Source organism: Hyperolius riggenbachi, chromosome 2 (assembly GCF_040937935.1).
Source record: "Hyperolius riggenbachi isolate aHypRig1 chromosome 2, aHypRig1.pri, whole genome shotgun sequence".
NCBI classification, from domain to species: Eukaryota; Metazoa; Chordata; class Amphibia; order Anura; family Hyperoliidae; genus Hyperolius; species Hyperolius riggenbachi.
In genome coordinates, this window is record NC_090647.1 from 321,838,736 (window position 1) to 321,859,135 (window position 20,400).

General features: G+C 46.9%; 1 protein-coding gene across 1 annotated transcript in view; it reads right to left on the minus strand.

Moving 5' to 3' along the window:
- CRYBG2 (crystallin beta-gamma domain containing 2) overlaps positions 1-20,016 on the minus strand; it is a 138,632-nt gene extending 118,616 nt beyond the window's left edge. The window contains exon 1 of the mRNA XM_068269229.1: positions 19,733-20,016. Coding sequence (XP_068125330.1) covers positions 19,733-19,998 — 266 coding nt within the window. The 5' untranslated portion in view covers positions 19,999-20,016. The remainder of the gene's footprint in view (positions 1-19,732) is intronic.
- Positions 20,017-20,400: the final 384 nt, after the last annotated feature.

Below are 20,400 nucleotides of genomic sequence, written 5' to 3' on the forward strand. Positions count from 1 at the left end.
CGGAGTATAGCAGACAGCTGCTTTCGCTCTTGTCCTTGGGCGAAAGTTTGGGAGTAATCTCCAAGCGACTAGCAGAGTATCTCGCCGTTTCTTCCCCTGTTGTTCCGGTGTTTCATCACCTGCCCAAGATTCACAAACAGGGAGTTTCCCCCAGAGGGCAGGCCAATTGTGGCTGGGATTGGCTCTCTGGGGGAGCGCCTGGGCAACTGGGTAGATGAACACCTACAACCCCTAGTGCGACGTCTTCCCGGCTACATACGAGACACTAAGCATGTGCTTAGTAGTCTACTGCACTTCCAATGGCATGACCACTACAGTTGGATAGCCATTGATGTTAAGTCACTATACTCTTGCATTCCCCATGCTCTCGCTCTGGATGCATTAGATTATCATATGGCGAGATACTCTGCTTTCTCTGCGGACCTCCAGTTCTTCGTCGGGCGTGCCGTCCAATATCTGCTTACCCACAATTATTTTCTTTTCGAATCTGATTTTTATGTACAACGCTGTGGAGCTTCAATGGGAGCAAAATTTTCTCCCTCACTGGCCAATTTATATATGGGCTGGTGGGAGGAGCTCCACTTGTTTAGTGACTCCAATATCTATTCGAGTCACATTGTGTGGTATGGCAGATATATAGACGACCTGTTGGTCGTCTGGGACGGCACGCACGACGAGGCACTGCAATTTGTGGAGTTTCTTAACGGGAATTCTCTGAATCTGGTGTTCACTTCCCAGTGGACCTCCTCAGAGGTCAATTATCTTGACCTCACACTGAGGGGGGACCCCTCTTCTGCCTCTGTGGTTTCAGGCACGTACCGCAAGCCGTGTAGTGGCAACTCCACCCTGAGGGCCAACAGCTGCCATCCGCCCCATACCATCCGTGCTGTTCCCGTGGGTGAGTCGATCCGGGCACGCCGTAACTGTTCTGATGGCTCGGCCCTCGGCGTGGAGCTGGACACTGTGGGTTCTCGTCTTGGGGAGCGTGGCTACCCCAGGTGGATGATAGAGAGGGGTAGGAGGCGGGCCTTGATGAGAACCAGGGAGGAATTATTGACTCCTGGCTCCCGCCGAACGCAGTCACGATCCAACAAAGACATGACTTTTGTGACTGCCTATAGCCAGGAATATAAACAAATTACGCAGATTGTGAGGAAATCTCTTCCTGTGCTACAGGCGGATGAAACGCTCAATCAGATCATCAAGCAAGGAGTTAGATTTGCTAGTAGAAGGGCTCCCACACTTGGGAGCATCCTGTCACCTAGCCTTCTCCCTTCCAGTACACAACGACCGTGTTGGCTGACCACCCCTGGCTCATATAGATGCAATTTCTCAACGTGCCACTATTGTAGTGTCCACAAACCCACCCGTTCTATTGTTTCTTTTTCCAATGGTAAAACCTTTCCCATCAAACAATACATGAATTGTGACACGAGGTATACAATTTACCTTATCTCGTGTTCCTTATGCCACACCCAATATGTGGGGTGCACTACTAGGCACCTCAGACAACGTATAGCTGAACACTACAGGGGGGCTGGCTGGTTGACCCTAGAGGTGTCCAATGTAGCAAAGCACTTTAGATCAGTTCATTCAGGTGACATGTCCTCTTTCTCATTTCAGGGTATTGAGCGTGTCCTAAGGCCTGTGAGAGGGGGGGACGTTTACAAACGTCTCCTTACCAGGGAGGCCTACTGGATTTTCCAATTAGGGACACGCTCACCGGGAGGACTTAATGCAAGATGGGACCTCAACACAGTTACTTAGAGTGGATCAAATGATCACCCTTGTCTTTTGTTTACACATGATTATATAAGTTCATATCTTGAATCTCTTGAAATTTATGAAGATGATCTAATTCATGCTGCCTAATGTTATATGGTGCCTAATCGCATGCATTTATATTTTTATGCCTTTTATAATGCTTTTATGTAATAGATTATCTCAGTGTGGGGAATTTCTGTGTGTCCTTTTCTCCCCCCACTGTTTTATATGCACCTTTCTTTGTGGGTGGGGTCTATTGAACATGTGGTATCGGGTGTAACCTTACTCCATATAGGAGTCACCAGGGGAGGACTGGGACCTTTTGGCCTGGGGGGACAACACAAACTAGAGGCCCATTTCACGGCATCCCCAGCCCAAAGCCATATCTATCTTGTGTGCAAATCTTCAAACTGTGAACGCGCGCGCACACACACACACACACACACACACACACACACACACACACACACACACACACACACACACACACACACACACACACACACACACTTCTCCGCACAATCTACCTGTCTGGTGCCTAACCTTAAAGGAGTTATCAGGCTTTTTTTTTCTATGAAAATAAGTGCTACTTACCCAGGGCTTGTCCATGCCCCTTGCTCCCAGCATGTCCCTCGCCGCAGCTCTGCAGTCAGCTGTTCGCTGCCTCCCAGCCCCCGGCGATGACGTCAGGCCGACTGCGCCTGTGCGAGTGGCGCTGTCAATCACCGCCACATGGACCAGAGCGTACTGTGCAGACGCAGAACGACTGCGCCTGCGCAGTACACTCCGGCCCACGTGGCGGTGATTGACAGTGCTGCTCGCACAGGCGCAGTACAGGCCGACATCCAGGTCGGACTGGTGCCATCGCCGGGGACTGGGAGGCAACGGCAGCGACTGGCTGACTGCAGAGCTGCGGCGAGGGACATGCTGGGAGCGTGGGGCTGGAGGAAGCCCCGGGTAAGTAGCACTTATTTCATTAAAAATGCCTGATAACTCCTTTAAACAACCCCCCCCCCCCCCCACACACACACACACACACAAACCTACCTACCTGGTGATGCCTAACCCCACTCCTGCCCACCCACCATACAAACTACTTTTCTGACACCTACCCCCCCCCCCCCCTCCAACTACCTGTTTGACAGTGCCTAGTTGCCTGCCTCCCCCCTCCCCTGCCGCCAATCACACCACAAGAAGAAAAAACGTTCCCCCTCAGGCCAGGGTCAGACTGGGGATGATTATCACACAAAAAAAACCTCTGAGGGCACTGGCCTGGGCAGAGAATTGAATTTGACAGCAGTAGCAGGCAGGCAGCAAAGTGTGAGTAACTCAGTGACAAGAAGGGAGAAGAAGTACAGAAACAAAATTTATAAAAACCACCTTCTCCTCTGGCGACCTGGACCCGACCTCCTCTATCCTCCTGTCTCCTCAGTCCTACACCTCCTCCACAGTAGCAAGCAGCTATAGGTGGCATATCCGACTCTCAGCCCCCCGAGTGTCCGACTCCTCCAGCCAGGCCAACCAGCCACTCGTAGCCACAGCTCCAGGCCCCCAGCCCCCCCAGCACAGAAAGCTGAAGAGTGAGACAGCTCACTCCGATGACACCTCAGGCACAGCAGCACAGGGGAGGACTGTGTCCGACTCCTCCAGCCAGGCCAGCAAGCCACTCGTAGCCACAGCTCCAGGCCCCCAGCCCCCCCAGCACAGAAAGCTGAAGAGTGAGACAGCTCACTCCGATGACACCGCAGGCACAGCAGCACATTGCGGGCAGCAATGGCTCCAGGCGGGGTGCGGAGTCAAGCAGGGTCAACCCACCAGGCCGGAGAGGACCTAAGCTATTTGTGTCCTTGTGGCGCTCACATCCACCGCAGGCGCAGCCACGCACAAGGGCACACCACGGCCGGCCGCCTCAGCCCCTTCTCTGATTGGATACTTCAACTTGCCGGGAAATATCGCGCAAGGTTACGATCCCCTCTGCGAACCTGTCACCTGTGGTATGTCTGCGGCCACTGCATATAGCAGTGGCTGGCCCTAATTACTTAAGATTCGGGCAGCCCGGGGGGCAATTGCCCCCCGTCCCCCTGGGCCAGTCCTCCCCTGGGAGTCACCCTTTCTCATGTTCGCCTATGCTATGATTAAGGGCGTGTAACGCCCGAAACATGTCAGCATGTGGTGCTGGCTTTTAGCTTGTTATGTGTAACGATTGAATAAAGCCATATTGATTCTACCGACATCGTGCGGACTTCACTTTCTACGCCCTTCAACGTCAGCTGCTGATGCAACCATAGTGCCATCACCCCAGGAGGGCTCCGCGGTTTGGAATTTTTTTTTATGTGTCTTCCTCAGATCAGAGAAATTCCATCTGTTCTCTCTGCCTCAAAAAATTGAGCCGTGGAAAGGCCAACACTCATGTAGGGACAAGTGCCTTATGAAGGCACATGCAGAAAAGGCACAAACTGCAATGGGAAGAGCACCTGAGCAAAAGCAGCACACAAAAGAAAAGCCACCCTCCTTCTCCTCTTCCTCCTTCAGGTGCAGCATCTTCAGCCGCTTTCTCTCTTGCACCTTCACAGCCACCCTCCTCCACTCTGCCTCTGCCCTTGAGCGGTTCCTGCTCCTCTGCCCACAGCAGCCAGGTGAAGGAAATCTTTGAGCGGAAGAAGCCAATTTCTGCCAGTCACCCCCTTGCCCGGCATCTGACAGCTGGCGTGGCGGAACGGTTAGCTCACCAGCTGTTACCATACAAGCTGGTGGACTCTGAGGCCTTCCGTAAATTTGTGGCCATTTGGACATCACAGTGGAAGATACCAGGCCGCAATTATTTTTCTAAAAAGGCGATACCCAAACTGTACCGTGAAGTTGAGAGGCAAGTGACCACGGATGCATGGTCAGGGCAGGTACATTACTTACACAGCCCATTAGGTCAACCTGGTGACCGATGGCAAGCAGGGAGTACGTGGCTGTGCAGCGGACCAACTTGCGACACCTCCACGGCTTGCAGGCAGGCCTTCTGCCACCTTCTCTCCTCCTGCAACATCCTCTTCGCTGTCGTCCTCCTCCTCTTCGACTGAGTGGCAGTTCAACTCTACTGATGCTGTGATCTCCTCTCCAGCTACACAGAACCAGCTCTCATTGGCCTATGCTGCATGCCAGGTACGACGGTGTCACACCATCTTAGACATATTTTGCCTCAAAGCGGAGAGTCACACTGGACCAGCTCTCCTGGCTGCTCTTAACAAACAGGTGGATCAGTGGCTGACCCCGCACCAGCTGGAGATCGGCAACGTGGTGTGTGACAATGGCAGCAATCGCCTTTCCGCTTTGAATTTGGGAAAGCTGACACATGTACCCTGCATGGCACATGTGCTGAATCAAGTCATTCAAAGATTTGTGTCAAAGTACCCAGGCTTAGACGTCCTGAAGCAGGCTAGGAAGTTGTGTGGGCATTTCAGGCGGTCTTACACAGCCATGGGACGCTTTGTGGACATTAAGCGGAGAAACAACTTGCCAGTGAGATGCTTGATATGTGATAGCCCGACTCACTGGAATTCAACCCTGGTCATGTTCTCTCGCCTGCTAGAACAGGAGAAAGCAGTCACCCAGTACCTGTACAATTACAGTAGAAGGACACAATCTGGGGAGATGGGGATGTTGTGGCCCAACAACTGGACACTGATGCGAAATGCATGCAGACTCATGCGGCCGTTTGAAGAGGTGACCAAGCTGGTGATTCGCAGTGAAGGCACCATTAGCGACTTGATCCTGTATGCTTACTTCCTGGAGCTTGCCATGCGTAGAGTGGTGGATCCAGCTGTGGAGGAGCGTGAAGAGGAACAGTTATGGCAGGAACAGTTGTGGGAGCAATTTTCATCGGAATCAGATGTTTCCTCAACACCTGCGGCAGCACATAGGGGGGAGGAGGAGGAAGAGCCGTGTGGGGAAGAGGAGTAAGACTCAGATGATGAGGAAAGTGTTTCTTTGGAGTAGGAGGCGGCAGAAGAAGAACAACTGCAGCAGGCGTCGCAGGGGGCTTGTGCTGCTCGACGTTCCCGTGGTATTGTTCGTGGCTGGGGGGAGGAGGACGACTTACCTGACGTCACTGAGGAAGAGCAAGAGTAGATGGATAGTACGTCTGGATCTAACTTTGTGCAGATGGGTCTTTCATGCTGTACAGCCTGTTGAGGGACCCTCGTATAAAAAAACTCAAAGGGAATGACAATTACTGGGTGGCCACGCTACTAGACGCTTGGTATAGGCACAAAGTGGCGGACATGTTACCAACTCACCAGAAGGCAGAAAGGGTGCAGCACACGCAGAACAAGCTGGCATCTATGCTTTACAATGCGTTTAAGGGTGAAGTCACAGCACAATGCAATAAAGGTACCACTGGCAATAATCCTCCTCCCATGTCCACGCAGGCAAGGACAGGACGCTCCAGAGATCTCATGGTGATGTCAGACATGTGGACATTCTTTAGTCCAATGCCTCGACTTAGCGCTTCCGGATCCACCCTCCACCAACGCCTGGACCGGCATGTAGCCGACTACCTGGCCTTAAGTGTGGATATAGACACTGTGAGCAGCGATGAACCCTTGGACTACTGGGTGCGCAGGCTTGACCTGTGGCCAGAGCTGTCCCAATTTGCCATCCAACTTCTGTCTTACCCTGCCTCAAGCGTCCTGTCAGAAATGCCTCATTCATTATCAAAATTAATGAGGCATGGATCCCGGAGGGCTATTGCCCACCCGAAGACTAAGTCAATCCCTACACACAGCATCTCTGCCTGTACGCCGTGTGACTGGCTGCCTGCCCCAAGACTAAGTCGCTCCCCACACAGCACCTCTGCCCGCAGGCCACTTGACTGCCTTCTCTGCCACCACCAACGGGGTCCAGGACTCCAGGCGGATTCCTGAATTGTTTAGGCCGCTGCTAGCAGCGGCCACTATAATAATTTTTCTGGTGCGTGTACATGCCTGCCTAATTTTTCTGGCTGCACTGCGGCTGCAACAACAAAACAAAAGGCATGTACATGTGCCCATTCCCCTTCGTGATCATTACCTTGCCGCAGTAAAGGGGCTTGCGTATCACAATGAAGGAATGACCGCCAGCTATATGAGTGTCTCGGGGGGTGGCACACCAAAGATAATAAGGTTGTTGCTTCATTGTGGACAGACCAAATTTGATCAGCTGGACAGTCACTGTTCTGTCATTCAGCTACCTCAGCCCGGCGACCATATGGGCTGGAAAGCCGCCATCACCTGCTTTCTCATCACGGTGCGCACCAGTCCAGCACGGCCGTCTACTACACAAACAGCTATTTGCAATCACTGCATACCTTTCACTGCATCTTTGACTGTGCATTGTATTATACCTGGCAGTCAGTGCATACTTTTCACTTGAATGGATGGCAGACTTGCCCTCCATAACAGATTCTCGTCAAAGGATTTAAAGTTGATTCATCTCACATATACAGCAGGGCCTCGAAAGTCCTCCTGTATTGTTATTTTTGGTCACTACCTCGGGACCTGCATGCCATGTCTGCTACCTTCCTTGAATGTGTGTGGTAGCCGTTCCTGCTCCCTTGCCCACAGCGTGCCTGCTGCCTTCCTTGGATGTGTGGTGGTGGTAGCCATTTCTTAGGCTCTCACTCCGGACCGGAATCAAACCAGGATTTCCCGGCCATTATCCGTGGTCACTCACAATGGCAGACTTGCCCTCCATAAAGGATTCTCGATGCAGGTACTGAACAGCAAGCAGAACAAGTATTTAAAAAAATAGATGTAAGCTTTAACAATAGTAGAGAAACAACCATCGAAAGTTGATAAGGCAGTCAGACATTACCTGACATCACTGAGTGAGAAAGAGCAATCTTGTCATGGTGCACACCAGTCCAGCACGGTTGTCACTACACAAACAGCTGTTTGCGGTGCGTTACACAGTGAGTTTGGTGTGTCAGTGTGAAGCAGTACTCTAATTACACTCCCTGATTGATATATATGTTACGGCCAGAACCCGAAGTTTGGCCACTTCTAGTTCTGGCCGGCCAATTTGCAAAGTGGCCGCTGCGCTGCGGCCAATGTTAGAAATGGATTGTTTACTCTGATATTAATGTATCTTCTGGCCGCAGCGCAGCGGCCAAACGTATAACCACTTAGTTAATTTGTTGCAATTAAGCCGGCGGCAATGTAACAATTCAAGCCGACGGCTTTTTATCTGCCTCTCTCTCTCTCCTCTTATGGCCAGCCGGCGGGGGACACGCGAGTCCCCCAGAGTCGTTCGTTGCAGCAGGGACAGCAGAGCGGGGAGGCTGCAGACATTGCTTCTGCCAGCACCCGCTCTGCAAGAACGGCAGGCTTCCCTGCCGCGACAAACGACTCCGGGGGGACACTCGTGTCCCCGCCGGCTGCCCATAGGAGAGCGAGAGAGGCGGGGGGAAGGAGGAGAGAGAGGCGGGGGGGGAGAAGGAGAGAGAGGCAGATAAAAAGCCGGCGGCTTGAATTGTTACATTGCCGCCGGCTTAATTGCAACAAATTAATACGTTTGGCCGCTGCGCTGCGGCCAGAAGATACATTAATATCAGAGTAAACAATCCATTTCTAACATTGGCCGCAGCACAGCGGCCACTTCGCAAATTGGCCGTCCAGAACTAGAAGTGGCCAAACTTCGGGTTCTGGCCGTAACATATACACACGCAAGATGTTTTAAAGCACTTTAGGCCTGCAATTTAGCATGCAATGTGATTTCTGCCCTTAAACCGCTGCTTTGCGTCCAATACAGATTTTTCCCCGGGACTTTTGGTGTGCATCCCACTCCGCCATGCCCCCCTCCAGATGTTAGACCCCTTGAAACATCTTTTCCATCACTTTTGTGGCCAGCATAAATTTTCCAAGTTCGCCTCCCCATTGAAGTCTATTGCAGTTCACGAAACTTTGCGTGAACCGAAATTTCTCAGGAGGTTCGCGAACCTAAAATCGGAGGTTCGGGCCATCTCTAGCCTTAAACTTGTCATACAGGAGCCCAGGTCTAGATCCTCAGTGGTCAATAGAGGCACTACAGTCTTGAACAGTGATAGCAAAGTCTCAGTTCTAGGATGCTTAGTCTCTGAAAGAGACAGGAATCCGCACTCTGAAGCAGACTTTGAGTCACACAGGAATCCAGACCTCTCAGAGACACATTTAGAAATCTCTACAATAGAAAGAATGGAGACAGCACACAAATAGCTCAAGCAACAGCTTGCGTTAAAGCATGCAAACAGGTACACTACATGTTTTGGTGTTTTGGGTGTGGCTCTTCCTCAGCTGTACCCTACCCAGCACAAGGGAAACATTAAATCCCATTGCACAAGGTAACATGACAAATATGCATATTCAGGTTAATTATGGGAATATAGAAGTAAAACAGTGTATACCATAAATAATGCAAATAAAAATGCAAGATACATTTTGTGTGTAAAGCAATTTCCGAAGAATATCATACTAGAGAACTACAGTTCCCCCAGTGGGATTCTTTTTCTGTGAAAATGTTTGCTTTTTTTTAAATGTTTATAGTTTTGTTTATTATTTATGGTATACAATGAGTTCAGGTGGATCTAAACTCAGAACTTGCTCTCTGCTCTAAAAGATTAGGCACAGCATTATAATCTTTAGACAAAAAAAAAACAGTTACAATTTAACGAAATTCTACAAAAAAAATTTGCATTAACTGCAGGAAGCACAGAAAGGGTTAAGCCTATTTTCCTGGACAAGCAGATATCACATTCACTGCTACTTGCAAGGCTAATTACTATCTGATGTAGCTATAATAGTGAATTTGCATAGAGGAATATGCATCATATATATTTGTCACTTATGCTGGATGTGGTACACCTGAGGAAACATGTACTTTACCTTTGCATATTTCAATAAAAGCTATTGCTTGAGCCATTTGTGTGCTGTCTCCATTCTTTTTAATGTGCATACCATTGCAGGAGTGGTGTACATGCAGGAGCCAGGCACCAGTGAGCTGTGTGCTGCTTAGTGAACCAGGGAGGTGAGGCAGGTGTGAATCTTCATTTTAAGTGACATTTAGAAATATCTAGCCATCTCTACTTCCACAAGGACGTAATTACTGGATTTTTTCCACAAAGGGATCTTCTGTGCTTATTCTCCTTCACTAAAATCTCATATCCTCAACTCCATGTATATCCTGAAGATGCACTCTGACACATGATGACTGGCTGCCACCCAGTCTTACTATTGGCAATCACTTTGAGCAACAAAATGATGTCTGTTTATATATGTTTATATATGTTTATATATGTTGAGATTCAACTAAACTGTAGAGGCATATTGCAACATCAGACAAGCACATGGTTGTCTCATATGGTAATTGTGCTTACGCAAGCCCTAGTTCAGCCCATTTTTTGATGCATATGATTGTTAATTTGCATTCATAAGCAATGCACAAAGTGTTGTGCATATACAAAAAAACTTTGTAAATTGTTAATTAATGCAAATGTACTATCATTTGCAAAAATAATGTAGGCTGAATTGGGGAATTCGGGTCTGTTCACACTACCACAAACCCAACCGGAAAAAGCAGCATATCTGGTGCTATCCAATGCCCTGTACCTGTTTCAGTGGTCCATTAAAGTGTTTGCCATGTGGAAGCATACCATGTATCGGAAATATGGCAACCCATTTACTGTCCATAAAAATCATACAGGTCAGAAATGTCAGTTGAAATCGATTGATTGCTGAGCCCTTGAGCAACAACATCCCCAGAAGGATTGCATTAACTAACTTTACTGTTCATCAGGGCTTATTGTATTTCCTCAGTAATTGCAGAATATTAGACCAGGCATAGAGCGGCAGTGCTGCTTGTTTGCACAGTGTGGCTGTAAAGATGCCTTTACTGCTCATTATTGCTTTGTGCTGTGGAGATCGTTATTATACACTAGTAAAAAGACCCGCCCATTAAAAAACAGGCGCTAGGTGACAGCCGCTACCCCCGCAATGCGCGCACATACGTGTCCCGCTTGCTCATTCCCCACCACTGTCTGAAGTATATGCACACAGGGAGCTGCTTGCTTGGCAGTTGGAAAAAGCTGTTATTTCCCACAATGCAATGAGAACCTCTGTGAACCACACACAGCAAACTGTCAGATCCGGCCCTGTGTCCTAACTGCCCTGGCTGTGCACATGCTCAGTACCAAAAAGCCAGGGACACACAACCAGTTGATGACGCAGGGACACTTGCATTTTATTGTATAGGATTTGCTGAATATTAGACCAGGCATTCAGGACCACTGTGACATGGTGAGCAAAGTGCAGCCATGTTGTTAACTAATGCAGCACTTTATAGCTGTGTGCTCTGCCTCTGAGGCCTATCATACTGCATTAATAGCATACTAGAACAGGCTAGCAGTTGGACGGGTAATTTTACTTATACATTTATAGCATACTAGAACAGGGTGGCAGTTGGACAGATAAGTGTTAGCCGATAGTAACAAATACGTACTATCATTGGTGGAAAAAAGCAAACAACTTAATGTGCTTTATTTATAGTCACAAAATCCATTCATTATAATGGGGTTCTGTTACTTTTATGTGTGTAATTTGTCACACCAAGATAGTTTAAACCTTTGTTTAAAGAAAAAAATTCAAGTTCAGGTACACAACCTAATGTGTGCACAGCTACAGTCTTACAATCTGTGCAGTTATAATGGGGTCTGTCATTTATTTTATGTCTGTCTTACTAGTAAAGATAAGCGAGAGAGCCTCTGGCAGTGTCGCAAAACATTTCCTTGGACTTTGGAAACTTCTGTGAATTTTCGTCAAAGCTAATTTGTGATGTCCATTAAAGTCAATGGACCTACTTTAAAGGTTAATAGCAAAGCCCCTATACATGTTAGAACCACCAAATGTGTTGGGTGTGTAGGAGAAAACTAACAACTAGGAGGAAACGTTCCAAAAGCCCTTGTGGTTTTTCAGAAAATCGCAGTTGAAGTGACAGCAGGCATATTGGAATTTTGCATGATGGACAGCATACAGAAGTCAGCAGAAACATTAGGCCATGTAAGCGGGACCTGAGATTGAGAAACGCTGGTGCTACGTGTCAGCTCAGCCCACTAGCAGCAGCCTCAACCATCAAAACAGCAGCAGATCACATTTCTAGCTGGCATCATAAACTGGATGACATTTGGAATGAATGCCACCTAAAAAGGTGTCTGGAAGTAGCATAGGTACTTTAGGCTCAAGGACTTAGGACCTGAGACTGAGCCTGAAATAAAAGAATGTACTTTTTTTTTTAAGGGAAAACACAGGAAGGGGGAGAGGAGGTCGGCACTACAGCTGGATCTACATACAATGCGGAAGACCAACAGGGCCACAGCAGGCCACACCTGTGACGCAGTCAGCGTGCTCTAACTTTGACCCTGCACTTAATGAATCATATAGCTGACAGTTCTTCTCACAGTACCAGGTGCAGCATAAAGTTGGCAATAGCAAAAATGGTTGGTGGAGTGAAAACTTGGCCAGGAATACAGAGTAGAATGACGTTGAGTTGTGCATGGAGATACCAAATTGTGCCTTAAAAGATATCTACAGCACCTTCCTATACTTACTAGACTATGTATCAGTATTCAGGTACATACTGCTACCAATAGCGTGCTACAACAACATGGATACATTATGGGTAAAGACAAGCATGGATATGGGGGCAAAAAAGCAGCAATGGAGTATATGTGGAATGCAGTTGTGCATAGGGATAGATATACATAACCAGTGGCAGTGGTAGTAATGGTGCTGTAATGGGAAATAAAGAGAAATCTCCAGATTCCCCATAACTGCAGTATTACCGTGCTATTATCATTTTCCCCATTTCCATGCACAACTGCTTCAGTCAACAAATTATCAATTTCTACCCTACTGCGGATTTTCCCTATTCCCATGCACAACCCTACCCAGAAGGTGAACATGTTATTAGAGATACTATCGAACTGTACCTTCATCTATAATAGTCTTACCCAGTCCCTGATCACTTGGCACAAGAGCATGGCCAATACAAGCTACCTCTAACTTCTTCATTTGTGACATTGCAGTGTAACTTTATACACGCTGTAGCTGTGCTTCTAGCAACACAGAGCTGTCATGGAGTACTTTGAAAAGCATGGGTATTTAATCTCTCAAGAGAGTGTAGAAATTCAGAATGTGTGTTCCCATTTGAAAAAAATGGTCAGTTATGATCAAGTAAACATCAGTGGCACCATCCCTATCGAAACGATGCTGTATTTGGGACCCAGATGGAGGAAGAGGGGGTGTTGGTATATGATGAGAGGAGAAAGGAGAACAGGCTGTTGAAAGGAATTTCCATACATCATGATCTCCTGCAATTGGGTTGGGATGGGGGAGCAGCCAGAGGACACTGTTGTGCTGCTTAACCAACAAGAATCTAGTTCCTCAGTTTCAGAAGTTTAGTGGCGCAAAAGTTTCTTTATGTTGCTGTGCTTGCAAATAACCCTTGCTCTCCACCCTCTTGGATCAGCACTGGAAGGCAAAAATAGCAAAACTCATCACACTAGAGGATTAGAAGCCAAAATGTGTCACTGTGAGGAAGCATTTTTAGGCTACTTATGCAGAGCTCTTCACCTAGGCAGCAAGGATGCATCTGCTACCTGTCACAGCTCTGTGATCTATGGCACACAAGCAGGAAGCAGCAGTAACACCACCACTAGTAGGGAATGTCTAATACAGGCATGGCTAGTTTTTTTCAGGCTAGCCAGACCTAACCACAAGTAGCACTCAGAAGAAGACTCTATCATTATGATTAACAACTATGTCAGCTCTGCCTTAGATAGTGGCAACTTTAGAATTGAAAGCCCCATGGATTACTGGGTGTCCAATAACGACACGTGTCCAAAACGTGCAAAACATCTGCAAGAGGTGCTTGCCTGCCCTATTGCAATAGACTCATTTGAAAGGATGTTCAACACATCTAGAGCAGAGTTCCCCAACCCTGTCCTCAAGGCCCACCAACAGTACATGTTTTGCAGAAAACCACAAACATGCACAGGTGAGATAATTAGTGTCTCAGCAGAGCTGATTACCTACCTATGTGGATTTCCACAAAACATGCACTGTTGGTGGGCCTTGAGGATAGGGTTGGGGAACACTAATCTAGAGGGATTGCGACTAAAAGTTGCATCCATTTGTCTATAGGCAATGTGTACAGCCTGTCCTTTATCAAGATGAAACAGGCTTGGATTTCAGATGCCTTCCACTTTGAAACAGAACATCTGGGCACCTGCTAGCAGCAGATGTTTGGACGCCACCATAGGAACCCATTCAAATATTGTGATTGGATGAAAATTTGGGCACCTATGTACCGGATAAATATTGGATTTGGGGCCACCAGCAATATAAAATAAGGCTACAAATTGCGGGCACTTTTTTGGTAGTTGGCGGCAAGTGGATGTTTAAGGTTGGCCATGGTAGATTGGAGGGGAGTTAAGGTTGTCCATGGGATGGTAAGCTATGGGGGTGGGGAGTTAAAGTTAGCCATGGGATGGTAAGCCATGGGGGGTGGGGAGTTAAGGTTAGCCATGGGATGGTAAGTCATGGGGGGTGGGGAGTTAAAGAGAGTCTGAAGTGAGTTAAAACATTGCTTTTTAACTTATATTGAACATGGGCATGCTTGCCCCTGCTAAAACGCCACTATCCCATGGCAGAACGGGGGTCTTTACCCCCCAAATCCCCTCCGTGGTGTCTGGGGATCGCTTCCTGTTGAGGCAGGGCTAATGGCTGCAGCCCTGCCTCTCAGCGCGTCTATCAGTACGCATCTCCGCCTCTCCCCCGCCCCTCTCCCTCTTCCTTCACTGAGAGGGCCGGGGAGAGGCGGAGATCCGCCGCTGATAGACGCGTATGGAGGCAGAGCTACAGCTCATAGCCCTGCCTCCATGAGCAGCAAAATCTACGACCAAGTTGGTTTTTGATTTTGCAGGGGGGTTTGGGGGGTAAAGACCCCTCGTTCTGCCGCGGGATAGCAGCGTTTTAGCTGGGGCAAACATGCCCATGTGGAATATAAGCTAAAAAGCGATTTTTTAACTCATTTCAGAGTCTCTTTAAGGTTAGCCATGGGATGGTAAGCCATGGGGGGGGGGGGGAGTTAAAGTTAGCCATGGGATGGCAAGCCATGGGGGATGGGGAGTTAAGGTTAGCCATGGGATAGTAAGCCATGGGGGGCGGGGGGGGGTAAAGTTAGCCATGGGATGGTAAGCCATGGGTGGTGGGGGGGGGAAGTTAAAGTTATCCATGGGATGGTAAGCCATGGGGGGTGGGGAGTTAAGGTTAGCCATGGGATGGTAAGCCATGGGGAGGGGGGAGTTAAAGTTAGCCATGGGATGGTAAGCCATGGGGGTGGAGAGTTAAGGTTAGCCATGGGATGGTAAGCCACGGGGGGTGGGGAGTTAAGGTTAGCCATGGGATGGTAAGCCATGGGGGGTGGGGAGTTAAGGTTAGCCATGGGATGGTAAGCCATGGGGGTGGGGAGTTAAGGTTGGCCATGGGATGGTAAGCCATGGGGGTGGGGAGTTAAGGTTGGCCATGGGATGGTAAGCCATTGGGGGGGGGGGAGTTAAAGTTAGCCATGGGATGGCAAGCCATGGGGGATGGGGAGTTAAGGTTAGCCATGGGATAGTAAGCCATGGGGGGCGGGGGGGGGGGGGTAAAGTTAGCCATGGGATGGTAAGCCATGGGTGGTGGGGGGGAAGTTAAAGTTATCCATGGGATGGTAAGCCATGGGGGGTGGGGAGTTAAGGTTAGCCATGGGATGGTAAGCCATGGGGAGGGGGGAGTTAAGGTTAGCCATGGGATGGTAAGCCATGGAGGTGGGGAGTTAAGGTTGGCCATGGGATGGTAAGCCATGGGGGTGGAGAGTTAAGGTTAGCCATGGGATGGTAAGCCACGGGGGGTGGGGAGTTAAGGTTAGCCATGGGATGGTAAGCCATGGGGGGTGGGGAGTTAAGGTTAGCCATGGGATGGTAAGCCATGGGGGTGGGGAGTTAAGGTTGGCCATGGGATGGTAAGCCATGGGGGTGGGGAGTTAAGGTTGGCCATGGGATGGTAAGCCATTCAGGGGGGGGGAGTTAAAGTTAGCCATGGGATTGTAAGCCATGGAGGGTGGGGAGTTAAGGTAAGCCATGGGATGGTAAGCCACGGGAGGTGAGGAGTTAAGGTTAGCCATGGGATGGTAAGCCATGGGGGGTGGGGAGTTAAGGATTAGCCATGGGGGGGGGTTTAAGATTAGCCATGGGCAGGGGTGAGTGAGGTTAAGTATCGGTAGAGGGAGGGTTCAGTGTGAGAATAGGGTTATGTTTAGCTGTAGTAAAACATTAGTATGTATTACCAATATTTTATGATCATAGTTTGCATGGAAATTGTAGAATATGGGTAAATTTACTGATAGTCTACAATGGAATCTCGCTATAGTAAACTCTAAAAAAGTAAGCTTCTGGATATAGTAAAAGTAAACTCAGGACTGGTTATACTGGTTGAACTTGATGGACGTATGTCTTTTATCAACCAATGTAAGGACCCAGCAAATGCATCAATATTAAATGTATGAACAATCCTGATATAGTAGACTTCTGATATAGTAAACTACTTTTCCTGGTCCCTTGGAGCATAGTAGTAGCAGTAGGGTATTGTACCGTGTTAGCCATCAGTAAAAGCAAGAAGTTTTAAATCATAAATGGTATCATCCTGATTTAAAACTTCTTGGTCCCTTGGAGTTTACTATAAAGGGATTCTACTGTACTGGATTTTCTTGGCGCCCAAATCTCCAGGCGCCGTTTTTGATGTAGCCTTCCACAAACTCCTGGTGAATGCCACTGATGAGCTGCAGTGTACTGACAAGTCTTTGTCTATAAAGGAGCATATAAATTAAGAATAACCTTAGTAAAAACAGGTGTTACAAAACACTTCTCAAATGCTTAGGGTTACAAGAAACTGATTTTCTTTTTTAGCCAAAAGTGACCAAAACAAAACACTCAACTCTGGATTAGAACAGAGAAAACAGCCACATAATAAATCACTTTGCTTTTGTGTCAAACCGTCACCTTGGGTTAGTCAGCAGTCAGTACTCCCTAACCTCTGATCAGTCTGTGACATGTGCCAGCATCAGCTTCTCTGGTTCATAAGTAGCCACCTGCTATTTGCCCAAGGGCACTCCCTGCCAATTACTTATCCAGGTCACTCCAGCCTCCCCAGTCTGGGGCCTAATTCATCCCAGGTCATCAGCAGCTACTCTGCCTTCTACTCATGGCACTCATCCATGTGAGCTGATTATACCTGATCCAAAACCTAAAAACTAGTCTGGATTTCAAGGAATGGCATACTGTCTACTATACACTTGCACCGGATACCAAATATTATTGTGGAGAGCAACAGCTGCTAAAATTCACCAGCAACCATCTGGGAAGCATTTACATAAACCAGACCAAATCTGAAGAGAAACACAAGTAACTCCCCTAAATCTCATATGGTTTTCCAGAACAAGTCACTATATTGGGAGTCCCAGAAATGACTCTTAATAACTCTGTACAGCACCATGTACAGCACTAAAGAAGACCACATATTCCCCCATTTCTTTAAACCGCACAATGGACTTCCCATGCCACTTTGTCGCGTTCGGATGCTGTAGTTTCTACTTTTTCATTTTAGGTAATTTTGCAGATATTAGGGTTGATTCACTAAAGAAAATAGTGTGAGTAACCTACTGTTACTCGTGCTATTTCTACAGCTTGCATTAAATGTAATGTGTCTGTCATTTGACAGGCAAGCTATTGGGCCAATCAGAGTGCGGGGACCACATCCTTATAGTGATTGGACCCGAAGAAGCTCAGGGCCGGAGGAGAGGAGAACTTCTTATTAGCAGGAAGTTAATAGCGTTCGCTATGCTGCACAAACCGCAGCATACCATGCGCTCCTATGGTTACGCGTGCTACACGGCCAATAGCTCGCGTAGCTTGCAGCACATTACATTTAAAGCACGCTGTGAAAATACCGCAAGTGAAAGGAGGTTACTCACGCTATTTTCTTTAGTGGATCAGCCCCCATTGTCCTTAAAACTGATGTTCATCATGGACCTCTCTCCTTTATCCCATGGCTGGTTAATCCTGATATTTCTGCCTAGATACTGTTGCTCATTGGTATTTATGTGTAGACATTGTTTACATAGTCTACATTCCTGATGGCACTTTGGATATGTTCAGTACACGTTTCATAAAGAGGTGCAAAAGGATGCAAAGGCTCTTGTGAACACAATTTCGGCCCAAAAACATTGAAGTCAAAGGTGCCCATACTTTTCCAGCTTGTGAGCTGCATCAAAAAATACAAATTGAAAATGATCTATCAGGTAGAATCTACCTACAGATGTAAGCCACTAGTGCAGCACACGCACATCCTTTAGGTGAGAGGTGTGGTATCTACCCAGAAGTTATTTGCGATCTAAGCAATGGGCCCCCCTGGTGTAAGTGGAATCATTTTTTACAACCTGCTTTCAGAGCCACGGAAGATGCTATATACATCAATAGTAAATAGAGCATTGACTACTTATGGAGCTATTGGATATAAAAACGTTAGCTCTTCTTTAATTTCCTAGATTGTAGCATTTTTCTTGTTAGGACTCTTGCAGTTTCCATTTTGCCCAGTGGAGCATGCACAGATCGCACTTGAAAAAATAAAATAATATACTGCTGCCTCTTTGCAGACATTTTATAGCTAAACATAGAGAGGTGTAGACCATTCCTCATGCCATGAGCTAAAACTTTGAAATATCCTAATATGGTTCCTTCAAAAGTCTACCAAGGATTACAAATATTAATAACAAACAGTAAAATGCAGCTTAAGGTTTGGCACATAGGTGGAGTTTCACTTTAAACTGCTTGAGTAAGCCACCTGCATTCCTATAAATACTGGGCCAGTTTAGCGGCTTGGTATAAGACTATACTAGATATTCGCAGGGGAGCAGCGAGTGAATGTGGCAGTCACATACTCATGTTAGCTCAATACAATAAAGTGGGCGTATTTCTCACTAATGCACAACGTTCCTTCCAGCATCACGTATCACAGTGTTATGACACTGAATATTCCCTGTGCACATTCTTGCTGTGTGCCGTCATGTACCTCATCTTTTAGTTAATAGCAACCTGTCACCGATTCTATTTCTTATACTCATGTACAAAGTATTTCAGCAAACAGACGCATACCCATATATATTATTAATATGCTTAGTAGGTTCTAACTTACCTAGATTACTGATTTCAGAGTTTAAGTACGATAAAACCAGAGCAGCACCAGCAGCAGAAATGGAAGATACTGGGCCACTCCTGCATTAGCACTTATCTGTACAGTACTTCCCTATCCTCACCTTCCCCTCCCCACCCTGAACTTTGTATTTCTGTTATATGACAGGCAGAATACAGAGTTCAATCACAGCAGCCCAGCCCTGTGGGTTACAAGAAAAAAAATCCTTTTACAACCTTTGAGCAGCAACACAATATACATATAGAAACTGCTTACATACACATGGTATATATACAAATACATATATATATATATATATATATATATATATATATACATACACACACATACATATACTGTATATATGTGTGTGTGTGTATATATATATATATATATATATATATATATATATATATATATGTATATATATATATATATATATATATACACACATATACACAGTTTGCCATCCATGAGCTTTACAGTTTCTTAAATAGTAGTTTATCTGTATTTCCTGAATCTCTAAATTTGAAGCCCCATATAAACAAGAATATTTTTCCTTTTAAACTAAAGTACAACACCTGTCTCTCACATAATACATATTCTGCTTCTACAAACATTCTAAGGATACATTTTCTCTCTCAATTTTCATGAATTGCCCAGCTGTGTTCCCACCCCCTGCTCACCTGTTCAGATGTGCCCCCTCATAGCTGTCAGACTCCCTCCTCTCCGCTGAGACCTCCTCTTTGTGAGCTGTGCTCTCTCCAGTATGCTCCGATGTTTCTGTGACTGCGTGTGTTGTCACCTCTGGAGTACCCGCCCAATGATAGCCACATGCCTGAGATTCCAATGAAGGTGACAGCCTCAAATCTTGTCCTACAAGTTCCTCCCCTTTCACCATCTCCTGTACCTTTGCTGGCAACTGGTTTGCCTCATTTTCCTCTTTAGTCATAGTTATAACAACTTCATATCTGACTTTGCTTGTGCTGGGAGATGCTTGTCCCGTAATATTTTCTTCCCCCGCTGTGGGGGATTTAATCTCTTCCTGGCTGTTTAACCTGGAGTGTTTTTGCATTGTTCCATTATGTCTTTTATTCTTATTAATGTTCTGGTCCAGAGGTGGGTGTGGCTTTACTGACCCCTTCTGCAGACCATTTTGAACTGAACTGTGATATTTGGAAGTCTCTTTTTGGTTTGAATTTATGTGCCTGGTACTTTGAAATGTGGAAGTGTTATTATGTTTGCAATCCTGTGGGAGATTTTGGAAGGAGTCAGTCTGATCCATAACATCAGAAAGCATGCTAGTATAGAGAGGCATCTTTTTTCTTGATTGTTTATTTTCTACAGGTACTTT